Below are 17,821 nucleotides of genomic sequence, written 5' to 3' on the forward strand. Positions count from 1 at the left end.
TCGAAGCATTACGATCGAAATATTCCCGTAATAATACGTGATCGTAAATGTTTCGAAACATTACGATCGAAATATTCCGTAATAATACGTGATCGTAAATGTTTCGTAACATTACGGTCAAAATATTCCGTAATAATACGTGATCGCAATTGTTCCGAAGCATTACGATCGAAATATTCCATAATAATACGTGATCGTAAATGTTTCGAAACATTACGATCGAAATATTCCGTAATAATACGATATCGTAAATGTTTTGAAGCATTACGATCGAAATATTCCGTAATAATACGTGATCGTAAATGTTTCGAAACATTACGATCGAAATATTCCGTAATAATACGTGATCGTAAATGTTTCGAAACATTACGGTCAAAATATTCCGTAATAATACGTGATCGCAATTGTTTCGAAGCATTACGATCGAAATATTCCGTAATAATACGTGATCGAAAATGTTCCGAAGCATTACGATCGAAATATTCCGTAATAATATGATATCGCAATTATTCCGAAGCATTACGATCGAAATATTCCGTAATAATACGTGATCGTAAATGTTTCGAAACATTACGATCGAAATATTCTGTAATAATACGATATCGTAAATGTTTCGAAGCATTACGATCGAAATATTCTGTAATAATACGTGATCGTAAATGTTTCGAAACATTACGATCGAAATATTCCGGAATAATACATGATCGTAAATGTTTCGAAACATTACGGTCAAAATATTTCGTAGAATTACGATATTGTAAATGTTCCGAAGCATTATGATCGAAATATTCCGTAATAATACGTGATCGTAAATGTTTCGAAACATTACGATCGAAATATTCTGTAATAATACGTGATCGTAAATGTTTCGAAACATTACGGTCAAAATATTCCGTAGAATTACGATATTGTAAATGTTCTGAAGCATTACGATCGAAATATTCCATAATAATACGTGATCGTAAATGTTTCAAAACATTACGATCGAAATATTCCGTAATAATATGATATCGCAATTGTTCCGAAGCATTACGATCGAAATATTCCGTAATAATACGATATCGTAAATATTCCGAAGCATTACGATCAAAATATTCCGTAAAATTATGATATCGCAATTGTTCCAAAGCATTACGATCGAAATATTCCGTAATAATACGTGATCGTAAATATTCCAAAGCATCGAAGCATTACGGTCAAAATATTCCGTAATAATACGTGATCGTAAATATTAGCCCTGTTCATTTCCGATCGGGTACATTTTTCGGTCAGATTTTGTTGTACAAAAATTATCCAATAAAATTTTTTTATTTTTGATCGCAAATTGAACTGCTTTAGATTGAAATTTAGTTCAAACTCCTTGTATTTCCTGTAACTGATTTTGTTAGGATTAAAAAGGAAATTATAACTTATGTCTTTTTCTTAAATATCACGTAAACAGAAATTATCTAATTTTGGTTGGTTGTTTTTGGTATTCAAAACGGGCTAAAAGTTCAGAAAATGGTTGCGTTGTACACCGAAAAATGCGATCGACCGGAAATGAACAGGGCTATTTTGAAGCGTTACGGTCGAAATATTCTGTAATAAATTCAATAACTTATATTACGCTACGTAACTTATCTCATCTGGTAATTCAAGTTTCTAAAATAATCATTCTTATTTATTACAATCGTAATATTTCACATTTACACAAAATAAAGTGGCCAACTACATAATGATCAAATATATTTTACCCGAACATGTATTTATTTATTGACTTGAAAATTATCTCCTTTATTAAAATAAATGGGATATTAAAATATATGGGGGGATATTAAAATATAAAAAATATATGCATAGTCAATTATTATTTTATTTTTTATATTGTTTTTTTAATCGCCTCATTCTTTCTTTTGTCTCTTCATCCGTACTACTTATATAAATTCTTCCGCCTTCCTCCTCGTCTTCTTCTCTTATCTCGTTTTCTTCCTCTTCTTGTAATACTTCTTCTGCTTCGTCAGCTACTTCTTCTGCTTCATCAACTTCTGCTGCTTCATCAACTCCTTTGTTTGTCTCTTCAGCTTCTTAGGAAGCTTCTATTTCGTCATTATCGGAATATGAATAATTATCCTTACTTGTAATTTTTTTCTAAGAAGTAAAACAAAATTAGTTTTTAAATATTACTATTTATTCAAATTTCTAATGCTTACCAAATTCTTCGTTAAAACGGGTTTTATGACAGATTCTGTAACCTGAATATGTAAATTTTTCGGATTTAAAATAATTTCACAAATACTTATTGCATATGCAATTTGCATATTAGATAATTGATTTTTGCCTTTAAGTATTTGAAGGATTCTCGACATATATGTCTCCGGATCCGGATTCTTGATTTTTTTGAATAAATTACCGTAACAATTTTTCACGGCTGGGCTCCCTTTCCATTTTCTTATTTCGCTTTCCTTTAATGCCGTGTTTACGGCAGGGATTGTGGGAAGGTTAAATTCTTTAAAAACGACATACATTATGTCTTTCACTTTAGAAGCTAAAGAACCCCGGGCACTACGATGTTTAGCTAGAAGCTAAAGAAAAGATTTTAAATTTAAATTTCAATAAATTAATGTAAAATCGTAATTTCTCAAAACTTACGGGAGAAGCAATATTTTTTTCATAAAATATAATCCATTTATCATATCTTTTAAACCGTTTAATAAAATCATCGTAGTTTTCATTCATATAATTATTAGTGAACTCTCAAAGTTCATCGGGGGTAGGATATATTGAAGCTTCAAGTAACTTTTTAGCAACTTCTTTGATTATTTTCTATAATCAAAAATATAATGATTTAATGAGGAATTACTACTAAATGTTCAACCATGATTTACGTAAATATTTGTATTTTTGGGTCTTACCTTTATATATTCTTCATCCCCTTGATTACTATCATTATTTTTATCGACCGATTCTTCTACTTTCGATACTCTGTTTTCTAAAGCCTTTTGGTTGGAAATAATTATATCCAGTTTGGATAAAATTTTTGTATTCTGGCGCAATATTTTCGTTAAAGCTTCTTTATAACAGTAGAATATAAATAATATAAATAATAATATATTAGTAATAATTATTTTTATTTTTCAAAAATATATAATTTAACCAACCATTAATTAATTCATCGGAAGATTCGTCGGTTTTTCTCCGTTTGTCTACATGCTCGACTGTTTCAGTGTTTTTTTTTTATTATTATTATTTTTGTCCATGATTGAAAAAATGAAAAAAAAAGAGAAATTTAACGGATAGAAGAGAAGAAAGGAGTTTAACGGATGAATTGAGAGAGAAAAGAAAGGGGTTGGTTAATGGATAAAGGAGAGTTTGAAGGATGCCTGTGAAACAATAGCATGAGTTTTTTTTCTGTTAGTGGACTTGCATTGCGTTGCAAAATTTTTTTTTTTTTTTGAAAGGATTTGTTAAGGGGTGTGAAAAAGAAATAGAAAAGACATGAACTTGCATATATTTCTAAAAAAAAAAAATCTGGGAACATTTGCAAATCCAGTAGAAGAAAAAAGGTATAAAAAAAAAAAATCTGGGAACATTTGCAAATCCAGTAGAAGAAAAAAGGCATGAAATGAAAAATGAGCAAGACGCTCGAGAGACTAAATCTGCAGACAAAAAAGATGAGGACCAAGCCTAAACGGATAGATTGAAAGGGGTTGGTTAATGGATAAAGGAGAGTTTGAAGGATGCCTGTGAAACAATAGCATGAGTTTTTTTCTGTTAGTGGACTCGCATTGCGTTGCAAATTTTTTTTTTGAAAAGGATTTTGTTAAGGGGTGTGAAAAAGAAAATAGAAAAGACATGAACTTGCATATATTTCTAAAAAAAAAAAAAAAAAATCTGGGAACATTTGCAAATCCAGTAGAAGAAAAAAGGCATGAAATGAAAAATGAGCAAGACGCTCGAGAGACTAAATCTGCAGACAAAAAAGATGAGGACCAAGCCTAAACGGATAGATTGAAAGGGGTTGGTTAATGGATAAAGGAGAGTTTGAAGGATGCCTGTGAAACAATAGCATGAGTTTTTTTCTGTTAGTGGACTCGCATTGCGTTGCAAATTTTTTTTTGAAAAGGATTTTGTTAAGGGGTGTGAAAAAGAAAATAGAAAAGACATGAACTTGCATATATTTCTAAAAAAAAAAAAAAAAAAAAAATCTGGGAACATTTGCAAATCCAGTAGAAGAAAAAAGGCATGAAATGAAAAATGAGCAAGACGCTCGAGAGACTAAATCTGCAGACAAAAAAGATGAGGACCAAGCCTACAGAAGATGAACAGAAACAATGCATATTTATATATTTTATTGTTTGTAAATCTTTCTATATACTGTTGTTTGTTAAAAAAAATTATTTGATCATTATGCGTAATGATCGACTACACAACAAGTTTAATTTCATGCAAAGCCTATATATTTCTAGATCGCAATAAATATAAGGTTTTCGTTACATTTACAACAAAGTTAATAGATAAATGACAATCTTTCATGCAAAGCCCTACAATATTTCTAGATCCGAATAAACATTCAAATTTTATAAGGTTTTCGTTTACATTAAAGTTAATAGATAAATGACAATCTTTCATGCAAAGCCTACAATATTTCTAGATCCGAAATATTTCGCAATAAACATTCAAATTTTATAAGGTTTTCGTTTACATTAAAGTTAATAGATAAATGACAATCTTTCATGCAAAGCCTACAATATTTCTAGATCCGAAATATTTCGCAATAAATATTCAAATTTTATAAGGTTTTCGTTTACATTTATAACAAAGTAATAGATAAATGATAATCTTTCATGCAAAGCCCTACTATATTTCTAGATCCGAAATATCTCGCAATAAATATTCAGATTTTATAAAATAATAAGCTGTGCATGATTATAACGAAATTTTTCTAAGCTTATTAATTGATAAATATATAGAAAAATGCTTGTGGTCTTTTGATGCACAACTATTGACCGAAAAAATGTATAACCAACCAGATCACAGTTACAATTGAGCACAATTTTTGATTGATCGGGTTGGTTATATATCCATAATAGCTTATGTTTATTATAAAATTAAAATCAGGGGAAAACCAATTTTTGTAGATCTGATTAACCGGCTTATGTTTCCATTAACATGATCTGATCTATAGAGTTTCAAAAATAGGATTTTAGAGATTTTGGCTTATATTAGGCGAGGCTTGTTTCAAATTTGAAATATAGCTTCGCCCGAAACTCACTTTATGATTATCGAAATACGCCACTTTTCGTAGAAAAATTTAAAAAGAGGTAAACTTTTCACAATGATCTACGCCTGAGCCGGATCATGTTGTGGCTAATTATTTTTCGGCTAACTACACCATTATGCAAACGTTTATAAATTGACATAAATGAGCAAATAATTTTTTAATTAATTTGTAAAGTTTAAATTCAAGTAAATAAAATACTCTTAAAAATGTCATATAAATGCCCTTTTTGTCCAAGGTACTTCAGCACAAGGTCTGCATACACTCAACATAAGAATTTTTGTACTCCGCCTAATAACGATAGTAGCGATAGTGAAGAATTATAAGAATTTGAACATAAAACTAATAATCATGATATCGAGGTAAAGAAAATAGGAAATTATAAAATTTTTTGAATTTCTTTTTTAATATAATTAATTTTATAGATGGTCCGTGAAGATTCATGCGAAGATCTTTCTGATAATAAAAGTACAGACTCGGAAATAAATAATCAGAGTTTTCAAAGTATGATGTCAATTTCAGAGGTTGGTGAAATTGATCAAAATATAGAAGAAATAGACCACGATGAAAATGAAAATGTCTTTGAAAATATCTTGGAAGATTCTGATTCAGAATTGAATGAAGAAGAATCCAAACCAGAAATTAATGTTAATTACCCAAGTGAAGCATATGGTGATTTAATGGCATTAGTTACGAAACATAAACTTAACAATGCGACAGGAAATGCTATAATTAAATTCTTTAATAAACATGCAAATTTAGATAAATCACCTCTTCCAAGATCTATCGAACAAGGCCGCAAATATATGGATAATATGAAACTACCAAATTTAAATTATACTAAAACTAGTATAATGAATTATAATAATAATGAGTATTTTCTTTATCATCAGTCTTTAATAAACTGTATAAAAAATATTTTGTCAATTTCGGACATATCACAAAATTTTGCGTTAACTTTTGAGAAAGTTGAGGTAATTATTTTATACTTTCGTATGAAATATACAACTTAATATTATAGGATATTTACTAATCTTCATATAAACTTAAAGCATAACGGTGAAAGGGAGTTTAGCGAACAAAATACTGGGATATGGTGGGAAAATGCGGAAAAATCCCTGCCACCTGGTGCCAGGCTTTTATCTTTAATATTATATTCTGACGCTACAAATGTTGACACACTAGGAAAAAGTCAACTCCATCCCATTTACTTGTCTATTGGTAATATTAAAAATTGGAGGCGTAATAAGAAAGATGCAAAGCAATTATTAGCGTATCTGCCGATCTTAAAATCTAATAATATTACTGAAAGGAAGTCTGAAACATTTAAGATTGCTGTTCGCCGAATGCTTCCATAAATCTTTGGAATTGTTACTAGACCCTTTATTAAAATTAAATAAAAATGGCATTGATCTATTTTTAAATAACGAAATGATTTGGTTTTATCCTAGAGTTTCAGCTATAATATCTGACTGGCCGGAAGCTGCAACGTATTGTCTTACATACAAATCACCAATGTCGAAACATCCTTGTCATTTTTGTCTAGTCACAAGAGACAATCTTGCTGATCTTAATTTACAAATTGATGATATAACACCACGAACTCATGTTAATATGCAGCAGTATTTTAATCAAAACTCGGGAAATTCCGTTTGCATTGAAAATATATCTAATTTTTTTTGGAATCTGCCGTAAGTTTACATAATATTTGTTAGGCATCCAGCCATTTCGCCAAATCACGTAAGCATTACAAGCATTACACTAACATGAGTTTATTTTTATTAATTTATATTAAGTAATATAAATATCTATCAAGCCACAGTGCCTGATAGAATGCATCATCTCGATTTAGGCCTCTTTCATTATCAAATCGATTATACGAAAAAACTTTTAGGGGCGCAATGTGGCAAAACTTTAGTTGATGAAGTAGATCATCGATTAGCCGCAATACCAAGATTTTCCGGTTTGAAGATCTTTACAAATGGCATACAATCAATAGCCAGATTAACAGCTAATGAGTATCGCAATCTGATGAAAGTAATGGTTTTTGTAGTGGACAATTTGTTTGTAAATAATGAGGATGATGAAAATTTTGTAAAGAATGAAGATCTGGCAAAACTTTACGAAGCTTGGAATGAAATGTATGCAATTAGTCGATATGAAAATTTCAAAGAAAGTGATTTGGCCAAATTTAGGGTATGTACTACATAATTATTATAAAACAACGCTGTCCACTAATACTTAAAATTATAATTTCAGGAATCTATAAACAATTGGTCTCAAATGTTCATAAAAATTCTCCAATGTATGTCCCCCTCGGAGTTAAAATTACCAAAACTGCATTCGTGGGCATATCATATAATTGATTCGATTCGATCATTTGGTGCAGTTAATGGATACACTACAGAGACTTACGAAAGCCTTCACAAAGAATACGTTAAGAATCCCTACCGATTAAGTAATAAAAAAAATATTGAAGTTCAAATAATGAAAATAGCAAGTATTATTTATATAAAATACACAATAATATGTTAAATTTCTAAAAAAAATTAATTTTTATAGATTCGGCGACAATCAATAACAAATATAACCCATCGATTACCAAATTCAGCTACTATCCCTCGTATATTTAAATTTACAGCAATACTTTTCGAATTTCTATTAAAAGATGCCCATGATTTTTTTGTAGAACAGGCTAATATAGACCACAAAATGAGATCTGGATTTGACAATTTTTTGGAATGTTTAAATCTGTATATGGATCACGAAAGTATTGCAAATGAAAGCCAAGTGACAATATACAGATCAGTTATAATAGAAAATGGTGCAATAATGCGTGCTACTAACAGTTATTATGGCAGACCTTGGTATAGTAATGTGTCTGTTCGTATGAATTCTGATGAATTATTTGATTATGCTTCTGATCAAGGCATTTGTTACGGGCAGGTAATTTTTTAATTGATTTGATACTATATATTTATATAATATTGCTAATTTAAAAATGATTTTTTAAATTAAGATTTTATTAATAGCGAAAATAGAACTTAAGAATCAAAATATTCCATTAAATCTCGCATTAATTCAGTGGTATGACTTCAAATTTCAAAATCAACCACATCTTTATGGGTGTTCCTTACTAGAAATTACGGAAATCTATAACTTTATTGATATAGAAGCAATACAAGATATCGTACATATAGTACCCCGGTTTAATAAAACAAATGAATATTTTGTAAATAAATACATATTTTAATAAAGTTTATTATATTTAACGACAGCGATACTAATATCTTGTATAACGTTACTGATCTAAAATATGACTATTACTTTTCCTTTTTTGATAAGGTAAGTTTTATGGATTTCCGTAAAGTTACGGTTGAATGCGTAAATTGTTCCATTTTTATTGGTTAGACTGTTCATGTCTGATCGGTTACACCAACTAATAAATTCGTGATCAAAAAATGCTGATCAAACAACCCTGACTAATATATAATGAGTTGGAATTTTATTTCACTCAGGAGTGGTATCATTAGATTTTTTATAATGTGTATGCATGCTTATGTTTTCGAAATTATATAAATTTTTTATCGTACAAAGAAAAACTTTAATGTTTATTGTTTCCATGTAAGATACGACTGACATAATTATTACTACTAAGTATGCGAAGGTTTCTGCAGTTCCTGCGAATTCTACTTTAATGACTTGTACGAAAAATTGCTTGGTTTAGTATAATGAGTAAATATCGAAATCATGCGAATTTCTATCCATAATAATAAAACTCATGTTCACGTGTTTATGTTTTATTTCCATATATGATATAACAATGATATAATTATTAAATATTCGAAGGTTCAAGGTTTCTGCGGATTCTACTTTAATGACTTGTCGAAAAATTGCTTGGTTTAGTATAATGAGTAAGTATCGAAATCATGCGGTTCTATCCATAATAATAACAAGGAAAAAACTCATGTTCCATATAAAGTGATATAATTATCGAATATTCGAAGGTTTCTGCGGTTACTGCTTTAATGACTGGTACGCCTGGTTTTAGAATAATGAGTAAGTAATCGAAATTATCCTTATGTTCACGTGCGTGTTTTTATTTCCTCAACTGACATAATTATTACTAAGAAAGTTTCTGCAGTTCTACTTTAATGACTGGTACGAAAAAATTACCTGGTTTAGAATAATGAGTAAGTAATCGAAATTATGTGAATTTATCCTTATGTTCACGTGCATTTGGTTTTATTTCCTCAACTGACATAATTATTACTAAGAAAGTTTCTTTGCCTGGTTTAGAATAATGAGTAATTATGCCTATGTTCACGTGCATGTGTTTTTATTTCCTCGACTGACATAATTATTACTAAGAAAGTTTCTTTTCCCGGTTTAGAATAATGAGTAATTATGCGAATTTATCCTTATGTTCATGTGTATATGTTTTTATTTCCTCAACTGACATAATTATTACTAAGAGAGTTTCTGCGGTTCTGCTTAATGACTGGTACGAAAATTTGCATGATGTAATTATTGAGTATTCGAAAGTTTCTGTTAATGACTGGTACGAAAAATTGCTTGATTTGGGGTTAAAGAGTTTTTTTTTTTCATAAATAAGGACCAATTTTTTTTCTTCAGAAATATTTCTTTTTTTCTTAAATTGTAAGAAATCCCATTATTCAAAAGTATCATTATGGAATCAGGAAATAAATTGAGAGAATCCTCTCGTAAGAAAATTGAGGAATTGCTAATCGAAGGGAATCATAAGCGCAGTGATAGAGGCCGAAGCAGAAGCAGAAGCAACAGCAGTAAAACCAACATCAACACCAACGAAACCATCAATGACGAAATTTATGTTACTCAGACTAAGAGATGGCTTCCTGTAAATTCAAAAATTGAAGGTATTCGCAAATATTTAAGAAATTAATAAAATTATCTTGTAATTAATTAATATTTATTGTAATTATGGTAGATTGATTAATAAGAATTGAAAATAAAATCGATACTTTAAGTAAAGAAATACAAGAGTTTAAATCCGAGTTAAAAACTTTACTTTCTGATAAAATAAATTTGACATCAAGCGTTAAAGAATCATTCATAGCGGTAAGAATATCTTTGAAATATTTAGTTTTATTATTTATTTACATTCTAATTATTTTGAATTTCGACTAATTTTAGGATGTTGTGAAAAATGTTTCGAAATTATTAATAAAAGTATCGATTTACCCAACAAAAGATGAATGTTGTGGAGCGGTTGAAGGATATTTATCACTGAACCATGCGAGTTTTTTCTCTAATTTTACTGAAGACGATTGGATCTCGTTTTACAACGAGAATATACATAAACAAGTAAGTCCTTATTCGATAGTAACAAAATGTTTAATAAAATAAAATAAAATATTAAGTATTAACTTTCTTCATAGTTAACAAAACAAGTACGGTCCGTAAGAGGAACATTGTCCTCGAAATCAAGGGAGGCTATTTTTTCTATATTCGGATCCCGTTTACCACCTATAAACACAAATGCCGGGCCGTCTGAAATTGCAAAATGGAAAAGAAACCCCGAGGTTAAAAGTTGTTATGAAAGCCTGTTTACAAAGATGAATCCCAAGGACAAAAATTCTTCGATTGTTTTAATGAGCGTTATTGACAGAGTCCTCCAAAATGACTATTCTAATGCAGAAATCGCATATGTTCTTGCGATCTGCTCAACAATTTTGAACCCAAATCATGACGAAATAATGTTGAAAAAGAATATCATGAAACAAAAAGTTAAAAAATTTTTAGTAAGTTTGTAATTTTGTAGTAGTATTTAATAAAATATCATTTCATGGCTAATCAATCATATTATTCTTTAAAGAAAAAAATCAATAATCAAACGGGCATAAATTATTCTGATTTTGAAGATAATAGCTATGAGGAAGAAGAAAGTGGAAATGAAACTGAAGATGATGAAGATGATGATGTGATGATGTATAATAAGGTGAATTTTATTATATGCATAAGATAATTATATATATGTTTATTTGTTTTAATAAATTTATTATTTTTTTTATTGGTTTGGCAGGACTGGTGAATATATTAATAATATATATAATATTACGAATTAGTAATTGATATGTACAATTTCAAAAAAAAAAATACCCCCACTCCTCTAAATTTTATAAATTAAATTTATTTGATAATCATTTAAAAGAGCATCTTTCTTCAAAAAACAAAAACAAATCAATAAATTTTACGTTTTTGCGATTAATTTATATATATAATTTTATTAATATGAGTTTGGCTGATAACTGTTAAACAATAAAAGAATTTTTATACATGAAACACAAAAAATTATTTTGAATTTGATCGCAATTTTGTTAAAATTCATAGTTACAATTGAATGTGTAAAATTGTTCTATTTTTTATTGGTTAGACTGGAGTTCATTGTCTGATCGGTCACACCAACTAATAAATTCGTGATCAAAAAATGCTGATCAAACAATTCTGACTTATATATAATGAGTTGGAATTTTATTTCACTCAGGAGTGTATCATTAGATTTTTTATAATGTGTATGCATGCTTATGTTTTCGAAATTATATAAATTTTTTATCGTACAAAGAAAAACTTTAATGTTTATTGTTTCCATGTAAGATACGACTGACATAATTATTACTACTAAGTATGCGAAGGTTTCTGCAGTTCCTGCGAATTCTACTTTAATGACTTGTACGAAAAATTGCTTGGTTTACTAGTATAATGAGTAAGTATCGAAATCATGCGAATTTCTATCCATAATAATAAAACTCATGTTCACGTGTTTATGTTTTATTTCCATATATGATATAACAATGATATAATTATTAAATATTCGAAGGTTCAAGGTTCCTGCGGATTCTACTTTAATGACTTGTCGAAAAATTGCTTGGTTTAGTATAATGAGTAAGTATCGAAATCATGCGGTTCTATCCATAATAATAACAAGGAAAAACTCATGTTCACGCGTAATTATTTATTTCCATATAAAGTGATATAATTATTGAATATTCGAAGGTTTCTGCGGTTACTGCTTTAATGACTGGTACGCCTGGTTTAGAATAATGAGTAAGTAATCGAAATTATCCTTATGTTCACGTGCGTGTTTTTATTTTCTCAACTGACATAATTATTACTAAGAAAGTTTCTGCGGTTCTACTTTAATGACTGGTACGAAAAAATTACCTGGTTTAGAATAATGAGTAAGTAATCGAAATTATGTGAATTTATCCTTATGTTCACGTGCATTTGTTTTTATTTCCTCAACTGACATAATTATTACTAAGAAAGTTTCTTTGCTTGGTTTAGAATAATGAGTAATTATGCGAATTGTACGAAAAAATTTCCTGGTTTAGAATAATGAGTAATTATGCGATTTATCCTTATGTTCACGTGCATTTGTTTTTATTTCCTCGTCTGACATAATTATTATTAAGAAAGTTTCTTTTCCTGGTTTAGAATAATGAGTAATTATGCGAATTTATCCTTATGTTCATGTGTATATGTTTTTATTTCCTCAACTGACATAATTATTACTAAGAGAGTTTCTGCAGTTCTGCTTAATGACTGGTACGAAAATTTGCATGATGTAATTATTGAGTATTCGAAAGTTTCTGTTAATGACTGGTACGAAAAATTACTTGATTTGGGTTTAAAGAGTTTTTTTTTTCATAAATAATGGTCAATTTTTTTCCTTCAGAAATATTTTTTTTTCTTAAATTGTAAGAAATCCCACTTTTTCAAAAGTATCATTATGGAATCAGGAAATAAATTGAGAGAGTCCTCTCGTAAGAAAATTGAGGAATTGCTAATCGAAGGGAATCATAAGCGCAGTGATAGAAGCCAAAGCCGAAGCAGAAACAACAGCAGTAAAACCAACATCAACACCAACGAAACCATTAATGACGAAGTTAGCGTTCTTCAAACTAAGAGATGGCTTCCTGCAAATTCAAAAAATTGAAGGTATTCGCAAATATTTAAGAAATTAATAAAATTATCTTGTAATTAATATTTATTGTAATTATGGTAGATCGATTAACAAAGATTGAAAATAAAATCGATACTTTAAGTAAAGAAATACAAGAGTTTTAATCCGAGTTAAAAACTTTACTTTCTGATAAAATAAATTTGACATCAAGCATTAAAGAATCATTCATAGCGGTAAAAATATCTTTGAAATATTTAATTTTATTATTTATTTACATTCTAATTATTTTGAATTTCGACTAATTTTAGGATGTTGTGAAAAATGTTTCGAAATTATTAATAAAAGTATCGATTTACCCAACAAAAGATGAATGTTGTGGAGCGGTTGAAGGATATTTATCACTGAACCATGCGAGTTTTTTCTCTAATTTTACTGAAGACGATTGGATCGCGTTTTACAACGATAATATACATAAACAAGTAAGTCCTTATTCGATAACAAAATGTTTAATAAAATAAAATAAAATATTAAGTATTAACTTTCTTCGTAGTTAACAAAACAAGTACGGTCCGTAAGAGGAACATTGTCCTCGAAATCAAGGGAGGCTATTTTTTCTATATTCGGATCCCGTTTACCACCTATAAACACAAATGCCGGGCCGTCTGAAATTGCAAAATGGAAAAGAAAACCCGAGGTTAAAAGTTGTTTTGAAGGCTTGTTCAAAAAAATGAATCCCAAAGACAAAAATTCTTCGATTGTTTTAGCAAGCGTTATTGACAAAGTCCTCCAAAATGGCCATTCTAATGCAGAACTTGCATATGTTCTTGCGATCTGCTCAACAATTTTGAACCCAAATCATGACGAAATAATGTTGAAAAAGAATATCATGAAACAAAAAGTTAAAAAATTTTTAGTAAGTTTGTAATTTTATAGTAGTATTTAATAAAATAAGATTTCATGGCTAATCATATTATCTTTAAAGAAAAAAATCAATAGTCAAACGGTCATAATTTATTCCGATTTTGAAGATAATAGCTATGAGGAAGAAGAAAGTAGAAATGAAAAAGATGATGAAGAAGATGATGTATAATAAGGTGAATTTTATTATATGCATAAGATAATTATATATATGTTTATTTGTTTTAATAAATTTATTATTTTTTTTTTATTGGTTTGGCAGGACTGGTGAATTCATATTAATAATATAATATTACGAATTAGTAATTGATATGTCATTTAAAAGAGCATTTCCTTCAAAAAACAAATCAATAAATTTTACGTTTTTGCGATTAATTTGTATATAAAATTTTATTAATTTGAGTTTTTCTCATTTGACTGATAACTGTTAAACAATAAAGAATTTTTATACATGAAACACAAAAAATTATTTTGAATTTGATCGCAATTTTGTTAAAATTCATAGTTACAATTGAATGTGTAAAATTGTTCTATTTTTTTATTGGTTAGACTGGAGTTCATTGTCTGATCGGTCACACCAACTAATAAATTTGTGATCAAAAAATGCTGATCAAACAACCCTGACTAATATATAATGAGTTGGAATTTTATTTCACTCAGGAGTGTATCATTAGATTTTTTATAATGTGTATGCATGCTTATGTTTTCGAAATTATATAAATTTTTTATCGTACAAAGAAAAACTTTAATTTTTATTGTTTCCATGTAAGATACGACTGACATAATTATTACTACTAAGTATGCGAAGGTTTCTGCAGTTCCTGCGAATTCTACTTTAATGACTTGTACGAAAAATTGCTTGGTTTAGTATAATGAGTAAGTATCGAAATCATGCGAATTTCTATCTATAATAATAAAACTCATGTTCACGTGTTTATGTTTTATTTCCATATATGATATAACAATAATATAATTATTAAATATTCGAAGGTTCAAGGTTCCTGCGGATTCTACTTTAATGACTTGTACGAAAAATTGCTTGGTTTAGTATAATGAGTAAGTATCAAAATCATGCGGTTCTATCCATAATAATAACAAGGAAAAAACTCATGTTCACGCGTAATTATTTATTTCCATATAAAGTGATATAATTATTGAATATTCGAAGGTTTCTGCGGTTACTGCTTTAATGACTGGTACGCCTGGTTTAGAATAATGAGTAAGTAATCGAAATTATCCTTATGTTCACGTGCGTGTTTTTATTTCCTCAACTGATATAATTATTACTAAGAAAGTTTCTGCAGTTCTACTTTAATGACTGGTACGAAAAAATTACCTGGTTTAGAATAATGAGTAAGTAATCGAAATTATGTGAATTTATCCTTATGTTCACGTGCATTTGTTTTTATTTCCTCAACTGACATAATTATTACTAAGAAAGTTGTTTTGCTTGGTTTATAATAATGAGTAATTATGCGAATTGTACGAAAAAATTTCCTGGTTTAGAATAATGAGTAATTATGCGATTTATCCTTATGTTCACATGCATTTGTTTTATTTTCCTCGTCTGACATAATTATTACTAAGAAAGTTTCTTTTCCTGGTTTAGAATAATGAGTAATTATGCGAATTTATCCTTATGTTCATGTGTATATGTTTTTATTTCCTCAACTGACATAATTATTACTAAGAGAGTTTCTGCAGTTCTGCTTAATGACTGGTACGAAAATTTGCATGATGTAATTATTGAATATTCGAAAGTTTCTGTTAATGACTGGTACGAAAAATTGCTTGATTTGGGTTTAAAGAGTTTTTTTTTTTCATAAATAATGGTCAATTTTTTTCCTTCAGAAATATTTTTTTTTCTTAAATTGTAAGAAATCCCACTTTTTCAAAAGTATCATTATGGAATCAGGAAATAAATTGAGAGAGTCCTCTCGTAAGAAAATTGAGGAATTGCTAATCGAAGGGAATCATAAGCGCAGTGATAGAAGCCAAAGCCGAAGCAGAAACAACAGCAGTAAAACCAACATCAACACCAACGAAACCATTAATGACGAAGTTAGCGTTCTTCAAACTAAGAGATGGCTTCCTGCAAATTCAAAAATTGAAGGTATTCACAAATATTTAAGAAATTAATAAAATTATCTTGTAATTAATATTTATTGTAATTATGGTAGATCGATTAACAAAGATTGAAAATAAAATCAATACTTTAAGTAAAGAAATACACGAGTTTAAATCCGAGTTAAAAACTTTACTTTCTGATAAAATAAATTTGTCATCAAGCGTTAAAGAATCATTCATAGCGGTAGGAATATCTTTGAAATATTTAGTTTTATTATTTATTTACATTCTAATTATTTTGAATTTCGACTAATTTTAGGATGTTGTGAAAAATGTTTTGAAATTATTAATAAAAGTATCAATTTACCTAACAAAAGATGAATGTTATGGAGCGGTTGAAGGATATTTAATACTGAACCATGCGAGTTTTTTCTCTAATTTTACTGAAGACGATTGGATCGCGTATTATAACAAGAATATACATAAACAAGTAAGTCCTTATTCGATAACAAAATGTTTAATAAAATAAAATAAAATATTAAGTATTAACTTTCTTCGTAAAGTTAACAAAACAAGTACGGTCCATAAGAAGAACATTGTCCTCGAAATCAATGGAGGCTATTTTTTCTATATTCGGATCCCGTTTACCACCTATAAACACAAATGCCGGGCCGTCTGAAGTAGCAAAATGGAAGAGAAAATCCGAAGTTAAAGATTGTTTTGAAGGCCTGTTCAAAAAAATGAATTCCAAAGACAAAAATTCTTCGATTGTTTTAGCAAGCGTTATTGACAGAGTCCTCCAAGGTGGCAATTCTAATGCAGAACTTGCATATGTTCTTGCGACCTGCTCAACAATTTTGAACCCACATCATGACGAAATAATGTTGAAAAAGAATATCATGAAACAAAAAGTTAAAAAATTTTTAGTAAGTTTGTAATTTTGTAGTAGTATTTAATAAAATATCATTTCATGGCTAATCAATCATATTATTCTTTAAAGGAAAAAATCAATAATCAAACGGCCATAAAATATTCCGATTTTGAAGATAATAACTATGAGGAAGAAGAAGGTGGAAATGAAACTGAAGATGATGAAGAAGATGATGTATAATAAGGTGAATTTTATATGCATAAGATAATTATATATATGTTTATTTGTTTTAATAAATTTATTATTTTTTTTTATTGGTTTGGTAGGACTGGTGAATATATTAATAATATAACAAATATTACGAATTAGTAATTGATATGTACAATTTCAAAAAAAAAAATGCCCCCACTCTTCTAAATTTTATAAATTACATTTATTTGATAATCATTTAAAAGAGCATCTCCTTCAAAAAACAAATCAATAAATTTTACGTTTTTGCGATTAATTTGTATATAAAATTTTATTAATTTGAGTTTTTCTCATTTGGCTGATAACTGTTAAACAAATAAAAGAATTTTTATACATGAAACACAAAAAATTATTTTGAATTTAATCGTAATTTTGTTAAAATTCATAGTTACAATTGATTCGTAAATTGTTCTATTTTTTATTGGTTAGACTGGAGTTCATTGTCTGATCGGTCACACCAACTAATATCAAAAATGCTGATCAAACAACCCTGACTAATATATAATGAGTTTGA

The 17,821-nt window shown here is 28.6% G+C and overlaps 6 protein-coding genes across 6 annotated transcripts; 5 read left to right on the plus strand and 1 right to left on the minus strand.

Annotated features, from left to right (window-relative positions):
• Positions 1 to 1,851: 1,851 nt before the first annotated feature.
• OCT59_027566 (uncharacterized protein) lies at positions 1,852 to 2,715 on the minus strand (the record flags this gene model as incomplete). Its single annotated transcript, XM_066137078.1, has 4 exons — positions 1,852 to 2,042; positions 2,115 to 2,127; positions 2,190 to 2,561; positions 2,629 to 2,715. The coding sequence occupies 4 exons, from the start codon at positions 2,713 to 2,715 to the stop codon at positions 1,852 to 1,854; spliced, it is 663 nt and encodes a 220-aa protein (XP_065993501.1).
• A 2,967-nt stretch (positions 2,716 to 5,682) lies between these two features.
• Positions 5,683 to 6,615, plus strand: OCT59_027567 (uncharacterized protein; the record flags this gene model as incomplete). Its single annotated transcript, XM_066137079.1, has 2 exons — positions 5,683 to 6,231; positions 6,310 to 6,615. 2 exons carry the CDS (start codon positions 5,683 to 5,685, stop codon positions 6,613 to 6,615), a joined length of 855 nt encoding a protein of 284 aa, XP_065993502.1.
• A 73-nt stretch (positions 6,616 to 6,688) lies between these two features.
• OCT59_027568 (uncharacterized protein) lies at positions 6,689 to 8,510 on the plus strand (the record flags this gene model as incomplete). The annotated part of the gene is made up of 5 exons (XM_066137080.1): positions 6,689 to 6,948; positions 7,054 to 7,453; positions 7,517 to 7,693; positions 7,820 to 8,203; positions 8,277 to 8,510. The coding sequence occupies 5 exons, from the start codon at positions 6,689 to 6,691 to the stop codon at positions 8,508 to 8,510; spliced, it is 1,455 nt and encodes a 484-aa protein (XP_065993503.1).
• A 1,437-nt stretch (positions 8,511 to 9,947) lies between these two features.
• OCT59_027569 (uncharacterized protein) lies at positions 9,948 to 11,330 on the plus strand (the record flags this gene model as incomplete). Its single annotated transcript, XM_066137081.1, has 6 exons — positions 9,948 to 10,155; positions 10,272 to 10,357; positions 10,433 to 10,603; positions 10,678 to 11,040; positions 11,115 to 11,237; positions 11,322 to 11,330. 6 exons carry the CDS (start codon positions 9,948 to 9,950, stop codon positions 11,328 to 11,330), a joined length of 960 nt encoding a protein of 319 aa, XP_065993504.1.
• Positions 11,331 to 12,737: 1,407 nt separating this feature from the next.
• OCT59_027570 (uncharacterized protein) lies at positions 12,738 to 14,292 on the plus strand (the record flags this gene model as incomplete). Its single annotated transcript, XM_066137083.1, has 7 exons — positions 12,738 to 12,901; positions 13,104 to 13,237; positions 13,305 to 13,343; positions 13,422 to 13,435; positions 13,511 to 13,681; positions 13,753 to 14,115; positions 14,185 to 14,292. 7 exons carry the CDS (start codon positions 12,738 to 12,740, stop codon positions 14,290 to 14,292), a joined length of 993 nt encoding a protein of 330 aa, XP_065993505.1.
• A 1,733-nt stretch (positions 14,293 to 16,025) lies between these two features.
• Positions 16,026 to 17,298, plus strand: OCT59_027571 (uncharacterized protein; the record flags this gene model as incomplete). Its single annotated transcript, XM_066137084.1, has 5 exons — positions 16,026 to 16,233; positions 16,301 to 16,431; positions 16,507 to 16,677; positions 16,751 to 17,113; positions 17,188 to 17,298. The coding sequence occupies 5 exons, from the start codon at positions 16,026 to 16,028 to the stop codon at positions 17,296 to 17,298; spliced, it is 984 nt and encodes a 327-aa protein (XP_065993506.1).
• Positions 17,299 to 17,821: the final 523 nt, after the last annotated feature.

The sequence above is a fragment of the Rhizophagus irregularis genome, chromosome 7, assembly GCF_026210795.1.
Source record: "Rhizophagus irregularis chromosome 7, complete sequence".
NCBI classification, from domain to species: Eukaryota; Fungi; Glomeromycota; class Glomeromycetes; order Glomerales; family Glomeraceae; genus Rhizophagus; species Rhizophagus irregularis.